Raw genomic sequence first — 18,533 nt, 5'->3', positions numbered from 1 at the left:
CTTGTGCACTTTTTTAAAGGAACTGAATTACGGTTAGGGAAAACATTACTGTACAATATAAAATTATTGGTGTACTCTACCATTCAAAAGATTTTGAATTGTTTTGAAGGAAGTCTCTTATGCTCACCAAGGATGTATGTATTGTATTTGATCAAAAATAGAGTAAAAATGGTAATATTGTAAAATATTATTTCAATTTAAAATAACTGTTTTCTATTTTAAAATGTAATTTATTCCTGTGATGGCAAAGTGGAATTTTCAGCAACCATTACTCCAGTCTCCAGTCTGTATTGCAAAACATTAAAATATATAAACATAAGTTGTTTGATAGTGTAGAGACTGAATTTATTAATCTGGTCTCATTTCCATGGCAACTGCAACTTCTCTGATTGGTGAATCAAGGAAGATCTTTCTTCAGAGTTACGGGTTGGTTGTTTCTTAATTTGGAATTTGGCAACTGTTGAAAATGTGACTTTTCTATGGTATTTTAGTGTTCGCCCTTTCACACTCCCTAAATACTCTTTCGGTTTACTGTTATTACTCTCTGAATATGCTCTCAATGCTCTCTGGGCTGCCTTTTTATGCAGATATGCTCATTGTTTGTCACTTTAGAGGCATCCGTTTACAGAAATCTGTTTAAGTGACTTAAAGTCTTCATCATTTAAATTTACTAGTGACTTTGTATGTCGCTCAAGCTGACAGTAATCTGCTCTTTGATAGTCTATGCTGCAGATGTTTAAATTGCAAGTCTCGTTTTGTCCACTTCCCTCTTCCCCCGACACACAGAAGGCATCAGCGAATCAGTCGGCCTGCCCTCCACCGGGAGAGAGGCATCTGTGTGAGATAATGGCGAGTGACAGGCAACACTTCCCACTCAGTGAACACGCTTACACCACTTGCACACACTCGGCCCTGCTGCAGCTGTCACTGCCACCCAGTTATTAAAACCAGACTGACACGGCGCAGGAAATGGCTGCATTCTCTCAGAGACCCTGAGCCTGCACAGTGACAGAATATCTGAGCTCTCGCTCTTCTTATGGAGACAATGATTTATTTAGGTGATGAAGATCTCCCTCCTGCTCAGTCACTCAGTGCTTTTGCTGTCATGAAATCGTAATGTGGGAAGCCTGTAATGTTTGCAGTTCTGGGTGTACTCAACTGCCCCCCATTTACAAGTGAACACAGTGATAGCCATTTATTTTAGTAGTTATAATAATAATACTATAATTATTATTATTATTTTATATAAATTTATATCATTTAATGTATTTTTAATGGCTGTTTAGGTGCGTTTAACTGACAGATTTTTTTTTTAAGTATAAATATTGTATGTAGTGGATAACTTTATAAACCTGGACAACTAACTGCCACACTGTAACCAAACAAAACCATTCTTAGTCAGTTTTTTGTTTTGTTTTTGTCTGGTAAAATAATATATCTTATTTTAAGGATGTTTTAAGGATAAATTTTTACTGGAAATGTGATAGTGAAATCTGAATACTGATTCAGTTTGTTCAGATGTTTGAATTGATTATGCTGTCTAGGTAGGCTAAACTCAGTAGGCTTTGGACCACTGCCATTAATGCTGGGCAGGAGCAAACCAATATTGACATGCCTGTTCTGTTTGTGATTTAAAACAGTTGCTATGGGTTGCTTTAAACAGCATACACAGCAGTTGTTTGCCTTTGTCATTAATCAATTGACTGTATACAGTCATTATTGGAAGGATAATTTATGTGCCTTTTTTGTGTATTAGTAGGACCATGATCGATTCTGTCTATAGCATATTTCTTCATTACAGAATGAATGCAGAAGGTTGGGCTTCATTCTTTTCACTGTTACCAAGGCAAGATACTTTTATTCTCAGATACAAGATAGAAAGTCAAAAAAACACAAAAGCAAGTGATTATGCAAATAGCTCAGTAAAATTAGAATAAGTTTGTCAATCAAGGACAGCTTTGGCTCTCCATCTCTGGCCAATCAGAGAAGCTACCTGGGCAACGCACTGTAATCTGTGGCCCGCTCCAGATTATCCTCTTAGCTCAGTGAGAGGGCTGTGTGTGTGCCGTCAGTGTGAAGTAGTCATGATCTGTGTGATCTGTTTGAGCGTATATGGGTTTATGAGTTCATGCACTATCCAGAATATGCCTCACACAAGGCCAAGTGCAAACTGGCAAGAGGCCTATCAGAAAGAAGAAAGTGATGACTGGATGACAATAATCTGCGAGAAAGAAAGGAGTTGGATTGTATACGGAGATGGAGAGTAGCTGTATTTTACCAACGTAGCGGCAGCTTGTGTGGAGTTTGTCATGGTACATGCCATATCTATCTGACATGTGCAGTGGAATATGGTATGGTTCTTCTGCTGCCACTCTGATAGAATTGCTCCATTAGGTGAGTTCTTGAGAGAGAGAGATATATAGCTTTATGGACACATTGTTAGTCAAATACACACCTCCAATACATTGCTGTTCAAACGTTTGGGGTCAATTAGGTGTTTTTTAAGTGTTTTTGAAAGAAGTATCACCCAGGGTGCCTTTATTTGATAAGCAGTAAAAACAGTATCTTTTTAAAGTATCTTGTTTTTTTATTTTAATACATTTAAAAATGTAATTTATTCCTGTGATGATAAAGCTACATTTTCAGCATCATTACTCCAGTCTTCAGTGTCACATGATCCTTCAGAAATCATTCTAATATGCTGATTTGCTGCTCAAGAAACATTTCTTTTTATTATCGATGTTGAAAACAGTTGTGCTGCTTAATATTTTTTGTGGAAAATTATACTTTTTTTTTTTTCACGATTATTTGATGATATATTTATTTGAAAAAGAAAATGTTTGTAACAAAAGTTGAAAGTTAATTTATATATATATATATTAATATATATTATTTTTTTAAATTAAATATTCTATTTAATGTTTCAATGTGAGGTTATAACTAAATAAGGGGTTTATCATTGCTGTTATTTTTTTCCTTCAGTATAGAATGAAATCTCATATTCCCACTGGCATTTAAATAACAAACACTTTCACATCAAAGATGGCACTGAATCTGTCCCCAACAGAGATGGCTAATGTTTGTGATATTGAATACAAAAGTGTGACATTGTGTCTCAGTCCAGACCTGTAATTGCTTTGTCATGGACTGTATGCACTCTGTGCCCTGTTAAGGCCTGACAGCATCGTGCTAGCCTGAGAAACAATGCCTGTCCTCCTGTTCCTGCATTACTGGACAAGAAGATATCATAGGCCACAGCAAGCTTGAAATAAACTACACATGGTGCCTCATTTTAAGATGTGCTGTAAACATTCAGGATGAACGATGGATGTTTGCTGATCCGCACTGTGCATAATAAGTGTTAGATTAGTAGTCACTGTCCAATGCACAAAAAGTGAATAACACTCAAGCAGTTATTCATTTTTTTAAAGCTATTGTACACTAATTATTGTTCTAGGTAATAATAATGTTGCTCTGAATAATGATAATTCTTCATCACTGCATTAAGTGGTGCACTGTAATGAAGCTTCATTCCAGAGGGAAATTTGTTGCTAAGTGTTTTTTGGCTGTAAATGCATCTTGGATGTGAAGTATGTTTTAGGACTACTGTGAAGATAGATTTCCTCTCCTAACTGCCCCTGAAATGACACAATTGATCGTGATTCGTGGCAGGTTGGTTTGTAACCCTATAGATCCCCAGACTGTTTTCGGTGTTTCTGGCCGCTACAGTCTTTCAGTCTTCGGCCCTCAGACAGTAGACCTGCTCTCCCAGAGCACTATGGGAAATAATGAATATTAAACCCATCCATTCAGACTCCCAGTTGTTTGTCAAACCAAAGAGGTTTAGCTGTGCTGCAGCAGTCTGAGATAACGGAGGAGTTTCAGGGCAATCCAGAGCCTGTTCATTAAGATACCTTTTATTCCTGGCCCGAGAAACCCCTAGGACATACTTTTGTTTGGATCGGTTTGCTCATTTATTTAATTATGGAGTGCATTCTCTGAAATGTATTGTGTTTTGAATAGAGAGTGTAGTAGTCTGAAATGAACATCAGGCTAAACAAAAGATCAGATTTGTATTCCTGTGTTTTGACACTTGCCTTATGTGTGATGGTCAGTGTAGGAGGGGAAAGACTAATCCTATTAGCCTAAGCTAGAGATTATTGCAAAGCAAGAGGAGTTGACCTAGGTCCTCTTAACAAACTAAAAGACTGGACTATATATGGCTTCACAGAGGGGGTAACCTGAGCCATGCTTTCACCTAGATGTTATGTAATCACTTGTCATAAATGTTAATGGTCACACTTTACAATAAAGTACATTAGTAAATGTATTAACTAACATGAACTAATAATGAGCAATACATTTGTTACTGTATTTATTCATCTTTGTTAATAAAAATACAGCTGTTCATTGTTTGTTCATGTTAGTTCACGGTGCATTAACTTAATGTTAACAAATACAACATTTGATTTTAAAAACATATTAGTAAATGTTGGCATTAATATTATCTTGGATTAATTAATGCTGAAGAAGTATTGTTCATTCTTAGTACATGTTAACTAAGGTAGGTAACTAATGTTAACTAATGAACCTTATTGTAAAGTGTTACCATGTTAATCATAATGGGAGCCCATTTACAGTCTGCAACAGCTAATTTATTATGTAAAAAAATTATCCATCTAAATGTCCATTTAAAGAATTAGTCATCCAAAAATTTAAATATTTATTGAGGCTGAAAGTAGTTTTTCACCCTCATGTCATTACAAACTTGTATGCTGTAAAAGTAGTGAATATCAACACAATTCTTGCAATATAACAAGCTAAAAAATGGACAAAATAGATCCATAAAACTATATGACTAGAGACTAGTGTTGTTTGTGGTGTTATTCATAAAAACATCTACTTTTGTGGTCGTGTTGTTTCAGAATATATTTATAATATTTATTAATATTTTCAAAAAGCTTTTATTTTAACATTTTATTTATTTATTTAAACGTTTGTTTTTGTTTTTTTTGTCATTTGTATTTCTGTTTAGCTTTATTTTTATTTCAGTTTTGTTTAGTACTTCAGCTTCAACTTGTAGTTTCAGGTTTAAAAACATGAGGGTAAACAACATGGGGGTGAATAAATAATGACAATTTCATTTTTTTGTAAACAGTCCCAATGGAGTCATTACACAGAAATATTAGACTGATATTCAATTACACAAGGAGCACATGCCGAACTGATGCTTGACACTGCACATTAAAAGATTATTTCACAGAGAATCTGATTTCTTGTGTTTTCTTTCTTGCAGTAGAAGAATCGGACATTATCGACTTGGAAAAGCGCTACTGGCTGCTGAAAGCCCAATCGAGGACAGGCCGCTTTGATTTGGAAACCTTTGTCCCTCTGGTCTCACCCCCTATTCATGCATCGCTAAGTGAAGGCAAGACAGAATTCATTACAGCAATTTTAAAAGGTTCCCAAATGGTTTGAGACACACAAACACTCACACATACATCCACCTCATAGCTGTGTGCTTTGAAAACATTTGCAGCACCCATGAAAGTCACGGTTTATCTTATTTTAGTAGAAGTAGGTCTTTGCTTTTGAAATGTATAGGATCATGTGCGATAAAAGATCTCCAAAGAATCCAATTACTCTTGCTGGATAATCTAAACACTGACATTTTCTCCCATTTTCTAGGCTTGTTTCATGCCTTTGATGAGAATCGGGACAATCATATTGACTTTAAGGAGATATCGTGCGGGCTCTCAGCTTGCTGTCGGGGCCCTGTAGCGGAGAGGCAGAAGTGTAAGCATTTCATTTCCTATTATCCTCTCTTAGTTATTCATCTCATTCTACGGCTGATGCAGGATTGTTTTATGGTGTTTCTTCAAACATTTGAAAACATTTTTGGAATAAAATCCTGTAAGGCTATTTTAGCTAGCATATTCTGTATTCTAAATACACTCATAATATTTCCACTATTTATGATAATACAAATTATAATAAAAAAAATATTTAAATATGATTTCTCTTTAATGAATGTTTAAAAGTTCCCCATCTAAAGGTAGGGACACACCAAACCGACGCCAAAGAACTAGCGCTGATGAAAGCCGACTCTTTTGTCACCTTGCGTCGCCTGCGTCAGGGCAAAAAGTCTGTGCTTGAACCCACCGAAAGAACTACAGCCGACTGTCAGCCGGCACGCGTGTTCTGCGCCTTCGTGTAAAGGAGATAACTGTATTTAAGCAGATGTATATTCATCATTCAAAAAAATGGAAAGCGAAACTAAGATTGCAGTTATACAAACTATAAACAAAGCAGCGCTTGCTTACCGTTTTGAATCTCAATCATGCTGATCACGCTCTTTATTCCACTCCGCTCATGTTATTATGAAACTATTCGCGCAGTGGAATGCTCAGGTAAGATGATGTCAAATTAGAACAGCCTTCTGTCTGTGCCGTCATGACTTCTTTGCTTACTTTCATCACTTTTGCTCTTATTCTCGTGCACTGACTTGTTCGCTTAACTGAACAGCCAATCAGAGTTCTCTCTCTGACAGACGGCCCGGCGCCGATTCTACATGTTGATTCGGCCGGAAAAACCCTGATGGATTCCGACTAGAGCCAACGGTGCGGAACACACCGAAAAAACCTAAGTCGGTCGATGCTCAAAATCGGCCCGACATTTCCTGATGGCCGACCGTCGGCTTGGTGTGTCAATGGCTTAAGGGCCAGATTTACTAACAGCTTGTGCCAGTGCAAACCCTCTTTGCCGTTAAAATACTACTGTCAGGATTTACTAAAGACACACAGTGAAAAAAATAGTGCTGAAAAGGCGTGGACACAGTTATTTTTGTAGCTGACCTAACTGCATATGCATTTGTTGGAGTTTCAGATACACAATTTATGGGAGGAGAGTATTTAAATAAATCATGCAAAGCAATTTACTAAAGTTTACACTAGTCAATTCACTGGTATTTGCACCATTATTTAACGCCCAAAAAAGTGTCTTAAACCAGACACTAATTTGCACTGCTCTTGGTAGATTGCGTTGGTCATTATGGAAACGATCTGCGTTTGTGTTCTTGTAATTAGTCGTCAGTAGATCACTCGCAGAACTTTCTACTCCCATCTGCGCTTTTTTGGAATTGCGCTCTCATGCTAATTTGCCCTGTTTAGTAAATCTGGCCCTAAATCTCTTCTTGTCTGCTTCAGTTTGTTTTAAAGTGTTCGATGTAGATCGGGATGGAATTCTGTCCAGGGATGAGATCCATGAGATGGTGGTGGCGCTGCTGGAAGTGTGGAAGGACAACCGTACAGATACCCTTCCCGTAAGTGTCCAATCAAACTTAAGTCCACAGAAAAAGAAAATAAGCACATGATATGGTTTAGCTATTTGATGAACCTTTTGTTGCTAAACAAATTACTTCCTTAGTATTATATATGTTTGTGGATATGCCTATGAGGTGATTCATGCATATGAGATGCAATCATGTTTTTGCAGGTATGCATTAATGTGGGATAATACATTTAAATTAAACTCAAATCAATTCATTATTGATTTGTGCATCCTGAGTTGTCATTGTATGTCTTACATCTAATAGAGACCTTTCATGTCAGTTATAGATTTCATGATGATACTTCCTGATTTATGTATCTCTATGTTTCAGGAGTTTGATTCCAGCGTGTCAGACATTGTAGAGGACATACTGAAAATGCACGACACAACAAAAGTAATTAGATTTTCTTTTCAATGTAGATTTGTCATGCTAAAAAAATTTATAATTAGTTGATATCAATTTCAATAAATTTTCACCATTGCTGCTGATACCAAATCCGATGCAACAGCAAAAACTGTAAATTCCCTTTTAATTAAAATGTTATGTTTCAAAATAAATTTGACCAAATGAAATAAAACATTGGCATATAAATGACATTTATTTCTCAATTAAATAAACATTACCTGCATTTGTTTGTTTTTTTTCCCTCAGGTTTTTTCATATTTTTCTTGGATCCAATATTTAAGGACATTATATGCGTGTATGTCATCTGTGCTCAAACATTTGTCTTGTGTTTTACTCACAGCACGGGCACTTAACCCTTGAGGACTATCAGATATGGAGCGTGAAAAGTGCCCTCGCCAATGAGTTCCTCAACTTGCTGTTTCAGGTAAGATCCTACCTTCAGTATTTTTGGACAAAGTAACAAAATACAAAGTGCGTCAATGCTTCAATAATCTGTAAGTGGGTCCAGTAAAGTATGTACGTTGTTATCTTGATTATGGCCTCAAATGGCTTGTTAATCTGTTGATCATTAGGTGTGCCATATCGTCCTGGGCTTGCGTCCTGCTACCCCTGAAGAGGAAGGCCAGATCATTAGGTGAGAGTAGGACAGAGCATTTCTTTACTCACCCTATTACTTTCTGTAACTCAGCTTCCTTTCAAAAGCGTCCTACTGAGCACTTTCTCAATGTTTTAAAACAAGCCTTATGAGGGCTGTATTGTATTTCACTCACCCATGATCCTCATGATTAGACTTTGTCTGTTTATAAGGATCCATTGTACCTCCGTTGTCTCTAACAGCGTTTAAAATGAGACAGAGATTGAGAACACAATTTCATTTTCAATTAGATTTTCTAGCTGGACTGTTGGTGCTCAAAAAGACACTATAAATACTGTACCACATCATTGTGTCTTATTGTTTGGCTATACTGCCTAAGTTTATTATTGATATCTTATGACAGAAGGAATGTTTTGTTGGTTTATTTTGGTGCTTGTGTAAAAATATGATAGTTCTTTTACTGACTGTTTGTCATCCACAATGATTTTGTGTGACGGCACAGGGGTTGGCTGGAGCGGGAGAGCAGGCATGGGCTACAGCCCAGTCAGAACTGGTTTCTGATCTCCATGCAGTGGTGGCAGCAGTGGAAAGACTATGTCAGATATGTGAGTAAGCATTATGTCTATGCAGCCTCTACATAACAATGAAAAGGGATCATATCATGATAAATCTAAATTTGTTTTTTCCTTTCCTTGTACAACGTACATTGTACTGTTTTGTACTATCTAAACAAACTGAGTACAACTAACTAAATTATGACCATTTTTCAAATTATAATTGGACAACAGAGAAAACAGTAACCTGATCTGACCCATTTATAGTACACATATCAGGCTGGACCTTGTTTCTCTCAGACATCAACCGGCCAAAAAGTACTGACAATATGGAGCTTAAATGTTTTTTTGATATGCAATATATTGTGTTAAACAGGATAATAAGTCGATTGTCGTAGAGCAGCCATCAATTCAGGGCAGTGGGATGAGAAGTTCTCAGTCTTCAGCACCTATAGAGCCTGTCCTGAACAGAATTGGAATAGTTGTGCGTTCTCCCAGTTCCCCAGAGGAAAGATTTCCTGATAACGTCTCCAGCTCATCGGAGGCCTCGGAGAGCACTGGTAACAGTAAGTACACACTCAGTCATTGTTAAGAATATGATTTAAGCTGTGGCCTATCAGTTATCACACACACATTACTTTTTTTAAAAGGTTTTTTTAAAGAAAAAAATACTTTTATTTAGTAGGAATGCATTAAATTGATCAAAAGTGACAGTAAAGACATTTACATTGTTGCATAAGATTTCCATTTTAAATAAATACTGTTCTTTTGAACCTTCTATTTATCAAATAATCCTGGGGGGAAAAATATCACGTTTTCCACAAAAATATTAAAGGTGCTATATGTAATTATTATTTTTGACTGTACTAAAGCATAAAAATACCATAATATGTTTGCAGATATTTAGGAAACATACTAAGTTCACATACTTTTTTTCTCAGAAAAACAATGCTACAGCCAGTTATTCTACTTTGGCAGTGCTCTGGTCCAATAAAAATTAGCATGATGTTCAGCCTCCATTAAAGCATTTATTTTCACATCCTCAGGCCTGACCCCACACATCAGTTCTTCTGCCACAGACGTCTGCTTCGCTCGGCAGCACAACGTCTCTGACAACAACAACCAGTGTTTCTCTAGTGCCAATGGCCATTTGCCCAACAGCATGGTCGCGCAGAGGCCCGGCGCCATAGACAACCAGCCTCTGGTGACCACCGAGCCCATGAAGGTGAGTGTACGTGTGCTCAGAACACCCACTGAAACCAGGAAGCCACTGCTAATCCTTTTGCCCATCAAAATAACTACCAAAGTGCATTGAATCAGCCTGCTGGGGAAATAACACCTTCAAGTTTTTTGTCTTTTATTCCATCTAATTATAGCTTTGGATGGCTCAAAACTACATTAAAGTTTCCTTTTTGACATTAAAATCACCTTGAACAAATGAATCCTGTGAGAAATGGTCTGTAACATTTGTGTTCTAGAAAATGAAGCTGAAATGAAGCTAAAAGCATTTTGTATGAAACTGCTTGCTTCAGTAATGGCTTGTCAAACACATTTGCAGTTATGTAATAATATAACAGACTCTTTCTTTACACAACACAATACATTGCAGCTGTAAAGTCAAAAAGGGACCTTTTTGGTCCTGTCTGCCCCTTCATCCAACCTCCCACTCTCACAGTCAACAAGAGAAGAGCAGGGTGAAGGACGCTTACACCACCTGTGATTTATTCACTGGAGGTCACTACAATTGATCATTGCAAATTGCTGTCAATATGAACTCCCCTTGATTGTGTGACTCCGTTTTGTCCAGGCACCCACGTTGACTATGGAGGGAGGGCGGCTGAAGAAGTCCCAACAGCTGTTGGCTAGCCGGGACTTTGAGACTGTGCCAGAGCCGGTATGGAGGGCACTTTATCACTGGTATGGGGCCAACGTCAGCCTCCCCCGACCGGTATGTATTCCATGTCCCAACATAGGCACTTAATTTGTGCTTCAATGAATGCTATTTGCTCTGGCTTTTTTGCTTCGACACACAATGATCTTGATGATGAGGTGTCACATGAACTGTGTCAGATATTACTAAACCTGTTTCCTGAATACAGATTATGCTTGGCTATTTTGATTTAACCCTCTGTTGGACAGCGTTGCCTCTGGGTATCAGACTCATTTTCTTCACTTTGCTAGCACATGATTCATATTAGATGGCCTTAAAATGGTTAATAATGAAGAGATGTTGTCAAATAAACAGTAAAAAGGTTACATTCTGGAGGTGATTTAAATAAAATAAAAATGTACATTATGCACCATGTGAATGATGAACTGCCCTTTAAAAAATAAATTCTTCCCCTCATAAAAAATATAGTTCATATTTCTTATTTTTATCAAATAAAAAATTGCATAATTTGTTTTTTGTTATATATCTTTTTCTCTCTCTTTTTTATATTAGTAAAATAGTATATTAGTCAAAAATTATAAACTAAATGTAATTACATTATTATTTAATGATTTTGGCAGCATACCTTAAAAGGACCCCTCTCCAAGTATTAATTTTCAAAATTAAAAAAAGTTTTGGATTTTGGTAATGATATACATTTTACAGTAAATCAAACTTTTTTTGTCATAATGTATGCAGTAGGGGTTTAAAAATTTGCCGGAGGAATGACCATGAAAAGAGCTTTAAAATGTCGCCTGAATCTAGCCTTTGAACTTCTAATTCAGTTTGATTCAGCCAAATTTAGCTTCTCTCTAATGGTGCAAATACCAGTGAATTGACTAGTGTAAACTTTAGTAAATTGCTTTGCATGATTTATTTAAATACTCTCCTCCCATAAACATTTTACATTCTTCTCTATACATTGTGCTTATGCTTTATCTTTTTTTCTTCTTTCAGGTCATCATGTCTACAGTCACACTTCACCCAGAGCTAGAGCTCTTCCCCCGCTACCTTCTGTTCCTGCGACAGCAACCGGCCACGCGCAGTCCTCAGTCTAACATCTGGGTCAATATGGGTATGAGCAGCCTGCGAATGTTCCCTCCACATATGCCCCGAGGTAACGTAAGCCTGCAGCAAGAGAGAGGCTCCCTCCACCTCCGCCTTGACCAGTTTCTCTAATCTCCTAAAATGCATCCAGCACGGTCTCAGCAAAACGACCTGTCTGGATTACTAAAGAGCCAAATCCTGTTGCCAACACCCAGAGTCATCTTCTGAGTTCGGCCTAGAATAGAAAATAATAATAAAGAACAAAAGAAAACATAAAATATATAAAATTACATTGGTTATATTAAATATTTTATATTTTTTGTTAAATGCTACATTTTGCTCACACAAAACTATAATGTAATCCATGACAGCTATAAAATCATGTTGAATACATTTTTAAAAAAAATGAATCCAGATATTTAAGTTTTCAAGACTAGAAAGGCTGTCTGGCTCAGAAGACTGTTTGGTGTGGGTAAAGATGAGCGCTCTCTGGCTGATTTCCTGTAATTTTTTGCTTTGCAATCTTACCAATTATTATGATTTTTTTTTTTGTCTCAAATCATTTGTCTTCTATGAAATCAGTAATTGCTGTATGAATCTTATATGTATTTTTATTTTTTCACAAGACTGGACTAATTAAAAATTGGCTTGATTTTTTTTATTATTATTTTTTTAAATCACCAAACTAATGATTTGATGAATGTTCCCTTTTGAAAATGACCTTTGCCCTTTCTTGCTGCTACCTTACAACTAATCCTCAGTCTGTCAATCAGGTATTGGTGCTGTGTATGTTATATATTGATCTGTGTGCTCCTTGTGACATCTGTGTTGATTTAATAGCATGCATGCTAGGCTATATGGATGGAATGGACTGGATTTTCACATTTCTCATCATTAAAATGAAACCATAAAATTATTACTTTACTAATTTAGCATAGTAAGTTAAATTACATTTACATACTCCATGATTTCTTTAATGTTAATTTTTGAAGATATATATATATATATATATATAACAACACAGCTGGTGGAACTACGATAAAAGGTTGTATTTAAAATGTGTAAATGTTTTTTGCATGTGACAAAGAGAATGCTAAAAGGCGCTTCGCTCCCAACACAGGAAATGTTCCTTCTCCGAACGCTCCTCTGAAGCGAGTGCTGGCATACACGGGCTGTTTCAGCAGGATGGGCACCATTAAAGACATTCATGATTACCTGTCCCAGAGGTTACGCATAAAAGAAGAGGACATGCGCCTCTGGCTCTACAATAGTGAGGTGGGTACTAGAGCCCTGCACGGGACTGTTTTCTTAACCCCGCTCCTTCTGAATTTCTGACCGTTACCGCCCTCTCCTACAACGTGTGTGTTCCACTCCCGCCTGCACAAAAATTGCACAAACATTAGGGCTATGCTAAACGTTCAGAATAACAGATATTAAGCATTGCGTTTAATTAAGCCGACCTTAAGATAAAGTAATGCTAGCACGGTAGCACCACAAATGACACATTCGGTCAGCTTTTTATTAGCCTTATAAAACTCCATCAACTGTTAAAACAAAACATCACAACTAGTGGAGCCTAAAAACACATTTTAAATGTAAGCGTAACTAACAACACACACACACACACACACACACACACACACACCTAACCATAACAGTTAAACTCTGGTAAATTAACAAGGCACAATATTTAACTGATTTAAATATAAAATAAATTTCATGAAATAAATAAATAAAAAAATCTTTATTTAACTGGACAAATGTGACAACATTAAGTCTAACTGGGACATGAATTTAAATTAGATGGGGTTTTTTTTTAAAGAGAGCATTTGATTGGACAAAAATGTGTAGTAAAGGATGATCCCTCAATTTTTGCTCCATTTTCCTGTTAGAGAAGGACTGTAAATTTGAAATCTGTAAAATGTTAATTCTACCAGTTATTAATGGTCTTATGCACACTACTGTTCAAAAGAAGATTTTGTATATTTTTTAAATAAGTCTCTTATGCTCACCCAGGCTGAATTAATATATTTCCCAAAGAAATGAATATCATAAAAATTCATGATGCATACATTTAAACTGTATACTAATCTTGTTTTATATTGTCTTTTTATCAGAATTACCTCACTCTCCTGGACGATGAAGATCACACTTTAGAAAGTTTGAAAATTCAAGACGAACAGCACTTAGTCATTGAGGGTATGTCTGTGACATTTATCTGTCTTAATTAAAGTTTTATCTCATTTCACATTTGCTGAGCAGTGTGGATTAAATTGCAAAGCATGCACGACCATACTGATGGAAAAGGAAAAATTATTAAGATATCTTTCCCTTTCTCCAGTTCGAAACAAAGATATGAGCTGGCCAGAGGAAATGTCTTTCATTGCAAACAGCAGCAAAATCGACAGACACAAAGGTAATGTCAGAGTTCTTGGAAAGTGTTGGAAAAATCTATGCAAATTGGAGGCTGGCCAAACCATCGACAAATGCCAGAATGTTTATCTGAGTTTGACCTTACCTAGATGGCACTATAATACAATTCTTTAGACCGGTTTCTGGTATCAAAGCAGATCAAGTAGATTATTAACACAGGAACAAAAGTAGCAAGAGTCCAAGAAGCAATTACATAACAAAGCAATATAAAAGCCAAATCAAGACAGATATCAGCTTTGACATTTAAAGACTCGCTGTTGCTGTCGAACTCTATGAAATCCTGAGTAATTGAACTTCATGGAGATAGTACTCAAGTGGTTGTGCCTGTAAAGTCCAAACCTTCAGTCTCTCTTAAATTTTTTACAAATTTTGTCCCATTTCTCTTGCAGTTCCTACTGAGAAAGGTGCCACAGGTTTGAGTAACCTGGGTAACACATGCTTCATGAACTCCAGTATTCAGTGTGTAAGCAATACCAAGCCCCTCACTGAGTACTTCATCTCAGGGCGACACCTTTATGAGCTTAACAGGTAAGGAAACATGGCCAGTGCCTTTTTAAATACCAAAACCACTTGTAACTACTTAGTTAAGCATTCACATTTACTGTTGCTCTGAAAAATTTTGTGGGCGAAATCCATCCAATCATTTCAACAGGAATCCACACGAGCATGAGTTTCACACGAGGGCGAAAAAGTGTGTGTGTGTATTGAGTTGGTGACGCCATGTTGAGTAATGTTGACTCTTTTGCCCTCAAAATTCCAAAACGCTGCTACTGTGATGCACCTTTATACTTAAAGGAAAAGTTGGAAACTTTTGTATGGGTCACTATCATACTTCTTGACCAATGAGCTGTCTTGCCTTGACAGAACCAATCCGATAGGAATGCGTGGTCACATGGCCAAATGCTATGGTGATTTGGTACAGGAACTCTGGAGCGGCACCCAGAAGAACGTTGCACCTCTAAAACTCAGGGTGGGTTTTGAAATTCTCAGTTATCTCTGAAATTATGAGCATCAAACCCAAATGTTTACATAAAAATGCTTATGCCATTTTTTTTTTAAACATTTTTGCAGTGGACAATAGCAAAGTATGCACCGAGATTCAATGGCTTCCAGCAGCAAGACTCCCAGGAGCTCTTGGCATTTCTCTTGGATGGGCTTCATGAAGACTTGAATCGCGTGCATGAGAAGCCATACGTGGAGCTCAAGGATAGTGATGGACGGCCAGATCATGAAGTAGCCACAGAGGTTAGTGTCAAAACTCCTGTTTTTCAGCCCCTGCCAGGCTCAATACATCATCTCAGCACTCTTAAATGAACCTATATGGACACACTGATGAAAAGTCATTTCTTCACCCTGAGGACATCTGCGTGTTTCTCTTTCACAGGCCTGGGAAAACCATTTGCGGAGAAATCGTTCAATTGTGGTGGACCTCTTCCATGGGCAGCTCAGGTCCCAGGTGAAGTGCAAGACCTGCGGCCACATCAGCGCCCGCTTCGACCCCTTTAACTTCCTATCGTTGCCGCTGCCCATGGACAGCTCCATGCACTTAGAAATCACAGGTAAAGCCAAGCAGAAAGAAAACATTTAAAAATTCATCAGCAGGTACAGCAGTCTCACATAAAAGCTTTTTTGCTTTGCAGTTATCAAACTTGACGGTTCTACTCCGGTGCGTTACGGGCTCCGTCTCAACATGGATGAGAAGTACATGGGCCTGAAGAAACAGCTGAGCGAGCTGTGCAACCTGAAACCTGAGCAGATCCTACTGGCTGAGGTTCATACATCCAACATCAAGGTCAGCTCAACTCACCACATCAGACACTATTGTTGAGACAATCCAAGTGGCCTGGCTTTTAAATAAATGCTTCTCTTTGATCTAGAACTTTCCTCTGGACAACCAGAAGGTGCGACACTCTGTGAACTGCTTCCTCTGCGCGTTTGAAATCCCTGTGCCTGGCTCTCCCACCTCAGTCACCTCTCCAGTGCAAACAGGTAATGATTGATTTCTTCTTTCTCTCGGTTCTTAAAAGAGAAGTTTTGCTTTATCATGGACACCCTTATTTGCCATTGACCCATATTATTATTATTTAAAAAATAATTTATTTTTTATTTTCTTTTATTTAGAAAAAACACCTACAGCCAACGGGACAGCAGGAAACAATCACATTGGAAAGTCTGGCCTAATTCCCAATGGCATGCCCAGCACAGTGGTCCCCTGTACCCCCGAGAAGCCCCTCGCCAATGGTATCCCTAATGGCCATGCTGTGCCAGTGCAAGACAGCCCCTTCATTGGCTACATCATTGCCATGCACAGAAAGATGGTGAGCATTCACTTCATATTCACTGTTGGACTGAAAGAGTAAGTCCACCTCAAAAATGAAGAAAAAAAATAGTCATCAATTACTCATCTTCGAAACACAAATGAAGATATTGTAATGAAATCTGAGATATTTTTGCCCCTCCATTAACAGTCCATGGAACTACCATTTTGACTCTTCAAAAAGTTAATAAAGAGAACGTAAAACTAATACATATGAATCGAGCAGCTTACTCCAAATTTTCTGAAGAGATACAATTGCTTTATATGGTGAACAGATTTAATTTAGACCTTTTTTAACATACCTTATCAACACACACATCAGATATGGCAAATGGAAGCTCAAGCATGCTTGCTTGATGTGCGAGAACCAATGAGGTTCATTCTCATGTGTTACGCAGCACGTTTGAGCTTCTGCAAGAACCACTGAGGTTTGGTTCACGCGTCGAGCAAGTATGGTTGAGCTTCTGTTTATGTTCGCTGATCAATGTTTATATGTGAAGAAAAGCCTAAACTCAAAATTTTCATCATATAAAGTGATCCAGTCTCTTCAGAATATTTGGACTAAACTGCTTGATTCATATGGATTAGTTTTACAATCTCTGTGAACTTTTTGAAGTATCAAAGTGGTAGTTGCATGGACTGTCAAAGAAGGGACAGAAATCAGATTGAATAAAAAAAAAATATTTTCATTTGTGTTTCGAAGATGAAGTCTTATGGGTTTGGAATGACATGAGGGTGAGTAAGTGATGACAATTTTATTTAAATTTTTGGGTGAACTAACCCTTTAACATGATGGTCATAAGCATCCTAAGTGTCCGGTCTTTCTCCTCAGATGCGGACGGAGCTGTACTTCCTGTCCTCTCAGAAGAACAGGCCCAGTCTGTTTGGCATGCCGCTTATTGTGCCGTGCACTGTGCACACAAGTAAAAAGGACCTGTATGATGCCGTGTGGATCCAGGTGTCCCGACTTGCCAGCCCTCTGCCCCCACAGGAAGCCAGCAACCACGCTCAAGACTGGTCAGTGGCATCTGTAGCTCACAGCGTATTGATGTTGATCATTAGTTTGAATGTTTGTTTGTTCACCAGTCAAAGGTTTGGGTTCATCAAGATTTTTTTAATGTTTTTGAAAGAAGTCTCACCAAGGCTGCATTTGATCAAAAATACATTAATTTACAGTATTGTAAAAACAGTAATTTTGGTCAATTATATTACATTTTATTATATTAATATATATTTTAAAATGCATTTTATTCCTGTGATGGCAAAGCTACATTTTCAGCATCATTACTCCAGTATTCAGTGTCACATGATTCTTCAGAAATCAATTTGCTGATTTTCTTCTCAAGAAACATTTATTATTATTATCAATGTTGCAAACAGTTGTGCTGCCTGCCTTGTATAAGAAACTGTGATAAAACATTTATTTATTTATTTTTCAAGATTCTTTGACGAATTGAAAGTTCAAAAGAACATAATTTGTGAAATAGAAATCTTTTTTTAACAAATATCTTTACTTGATCAATTGAATGTGTTCTAGCTGAATAAAAGTATAAATTTCTTTAAAATAAAATTGTACTTTACCAAACCTTTTGAACGATAATGTATCCTATTTCCCTCAGTGACAAATGTACTGTTAGCTTTTTGATACTTTATACATGACCTAATGAAATTTATTCTATTTTTCAGATTTCAGATTTAATACAAATTAATGCAAATGATAGCATCATAATAACAATTGAATTTCACAGTTCCTTTAGTTGCTTATTTCAGTTCACATGGCCATTAGTGACCTAATAAATAGTGCAGAATGTTAAATATTTTTTATTCCTTAACTTCTGTTTAAAATTTTTCAAAATTTTATTCATTTCTAGGTTTCAATAAAAAAAAAAAAAAAGTGGTTTTGGCCTAGCCTGGTTAAAACC

General features: G+C 37.1%; 1 protein-coding gene across 2 annotated transcripts in view; it reads left to right on the top strand.

Annotated features, from left to right (window-relative positions):
* The window catches only part of usp32 (ubiquitin specific peptidase 32), a 49,980-nt gene that overhangs the window by 24,890 nt on the left and 6,557 nt on the right, over positions 1 to 18,533 (top strand). Inside the window, exons 6-27 of one of the 2 annotated variants that reach the window (XM_082178786.1) lie at positions 5,297 to 5,428; positions 5,689 to 5,796; positions 7,206 to 7,321; positions 7,661 to 7,723; positions 8,076 to 8,159; positions 8,308 to 8,369; positions 8,833 to 8,935; positions 9,261 to 9,450; positions 9,931 to 10,109; positions 10,692 to 10,832; positions 11,772 to 11,889; positions 12,982 to 13,136; positions 13,979 to 14,060; positions 14,203 to 14,277; positions 14,684 to 14,822; positions 15,159 to 15,264; positions 15,366 to 15,539; positions 15,679 to 15,853; positions 15,935 to 16,086; positions 16,172 to 16,283; positions 16,416 to 16,612; positions 17,444 to 17,628. In XM_082178786.1, the coding sequence (XP_082034912.1) occupies positions 5,297 to 5,428; positions 5,689 to 5,796; positions 7,206 to 7,321; positions 7,661 to 7,723; positions 8,076 to 8,159; positions 8,308 to 8,369; positions 8,833 to 8,935; positions 9,261 to 9,450; positions 9,931 to 10,109; positions 10,692 to 10,832; positions 11,772 to 11,889; positions 12,982 to 13,136; positions 13,979 to 14,060; positions 14,203 to 14,277; positions 14,684 to 14,822; positions 15,159 to 15,264; positions 15,366 to 15,539; positions 15,679 to 15,853; positions 15,935 to 16,086; positions 16,172 to 16,283; positions 16,416 to 16,612; positions 17,444 to 17,628 (2,848 nt within the window). Of the gene's footprint in view, positions 1 to 5,296; positions 5,429 to 5,688; positions 5,797 to 7,205; positions 7,322 to 7,660; positions 7,724 to 8,075; positions 8,160 to 8,307; positions 8,370 to 8,832; positions 8,936 to 9,260; positions 9,451 to 9,930; positions 10,110 to 10,691; positions 10,833 to 11,771; positions 11,932 to 12,981; positions 13,137 to 13,978; positions 14,061 to 14,202; positions 14,278 to 14,683; positions 14,823 to 15,158; positions 15,265 to 15,365; positions 15,540 to 15,678; positions 15,854 to 15,934; positions 16,087 to 16,171; positions 16,284 to 16,415; positions 16,613 to 17,443; positions 17,629 to 18,533 lie in introns of both variants that reach the window. The other variant, XM_082178785.1, reaches the window with a different exon arrangement.

The sequence above is a fragment of the Leuciscus leuciscus genome (assembly GCF_965113295.1).
Source record: "Leuciscus leuciscus genome assembly, chromosome: 9".
In the NCBI taxonomy this organism is placed as follows: Eukaryota; Metazoa; Chordata; class Actinopteri; order Cypriniformes; family Leuciscidae; genus Leuciscus; species Leuciscus leuciscus.
The sequence above is the reverse complement of the archived record's forward strand: the minus strand, read 5'-3'. Positions and strand labels throughout refer to the sequence as shown.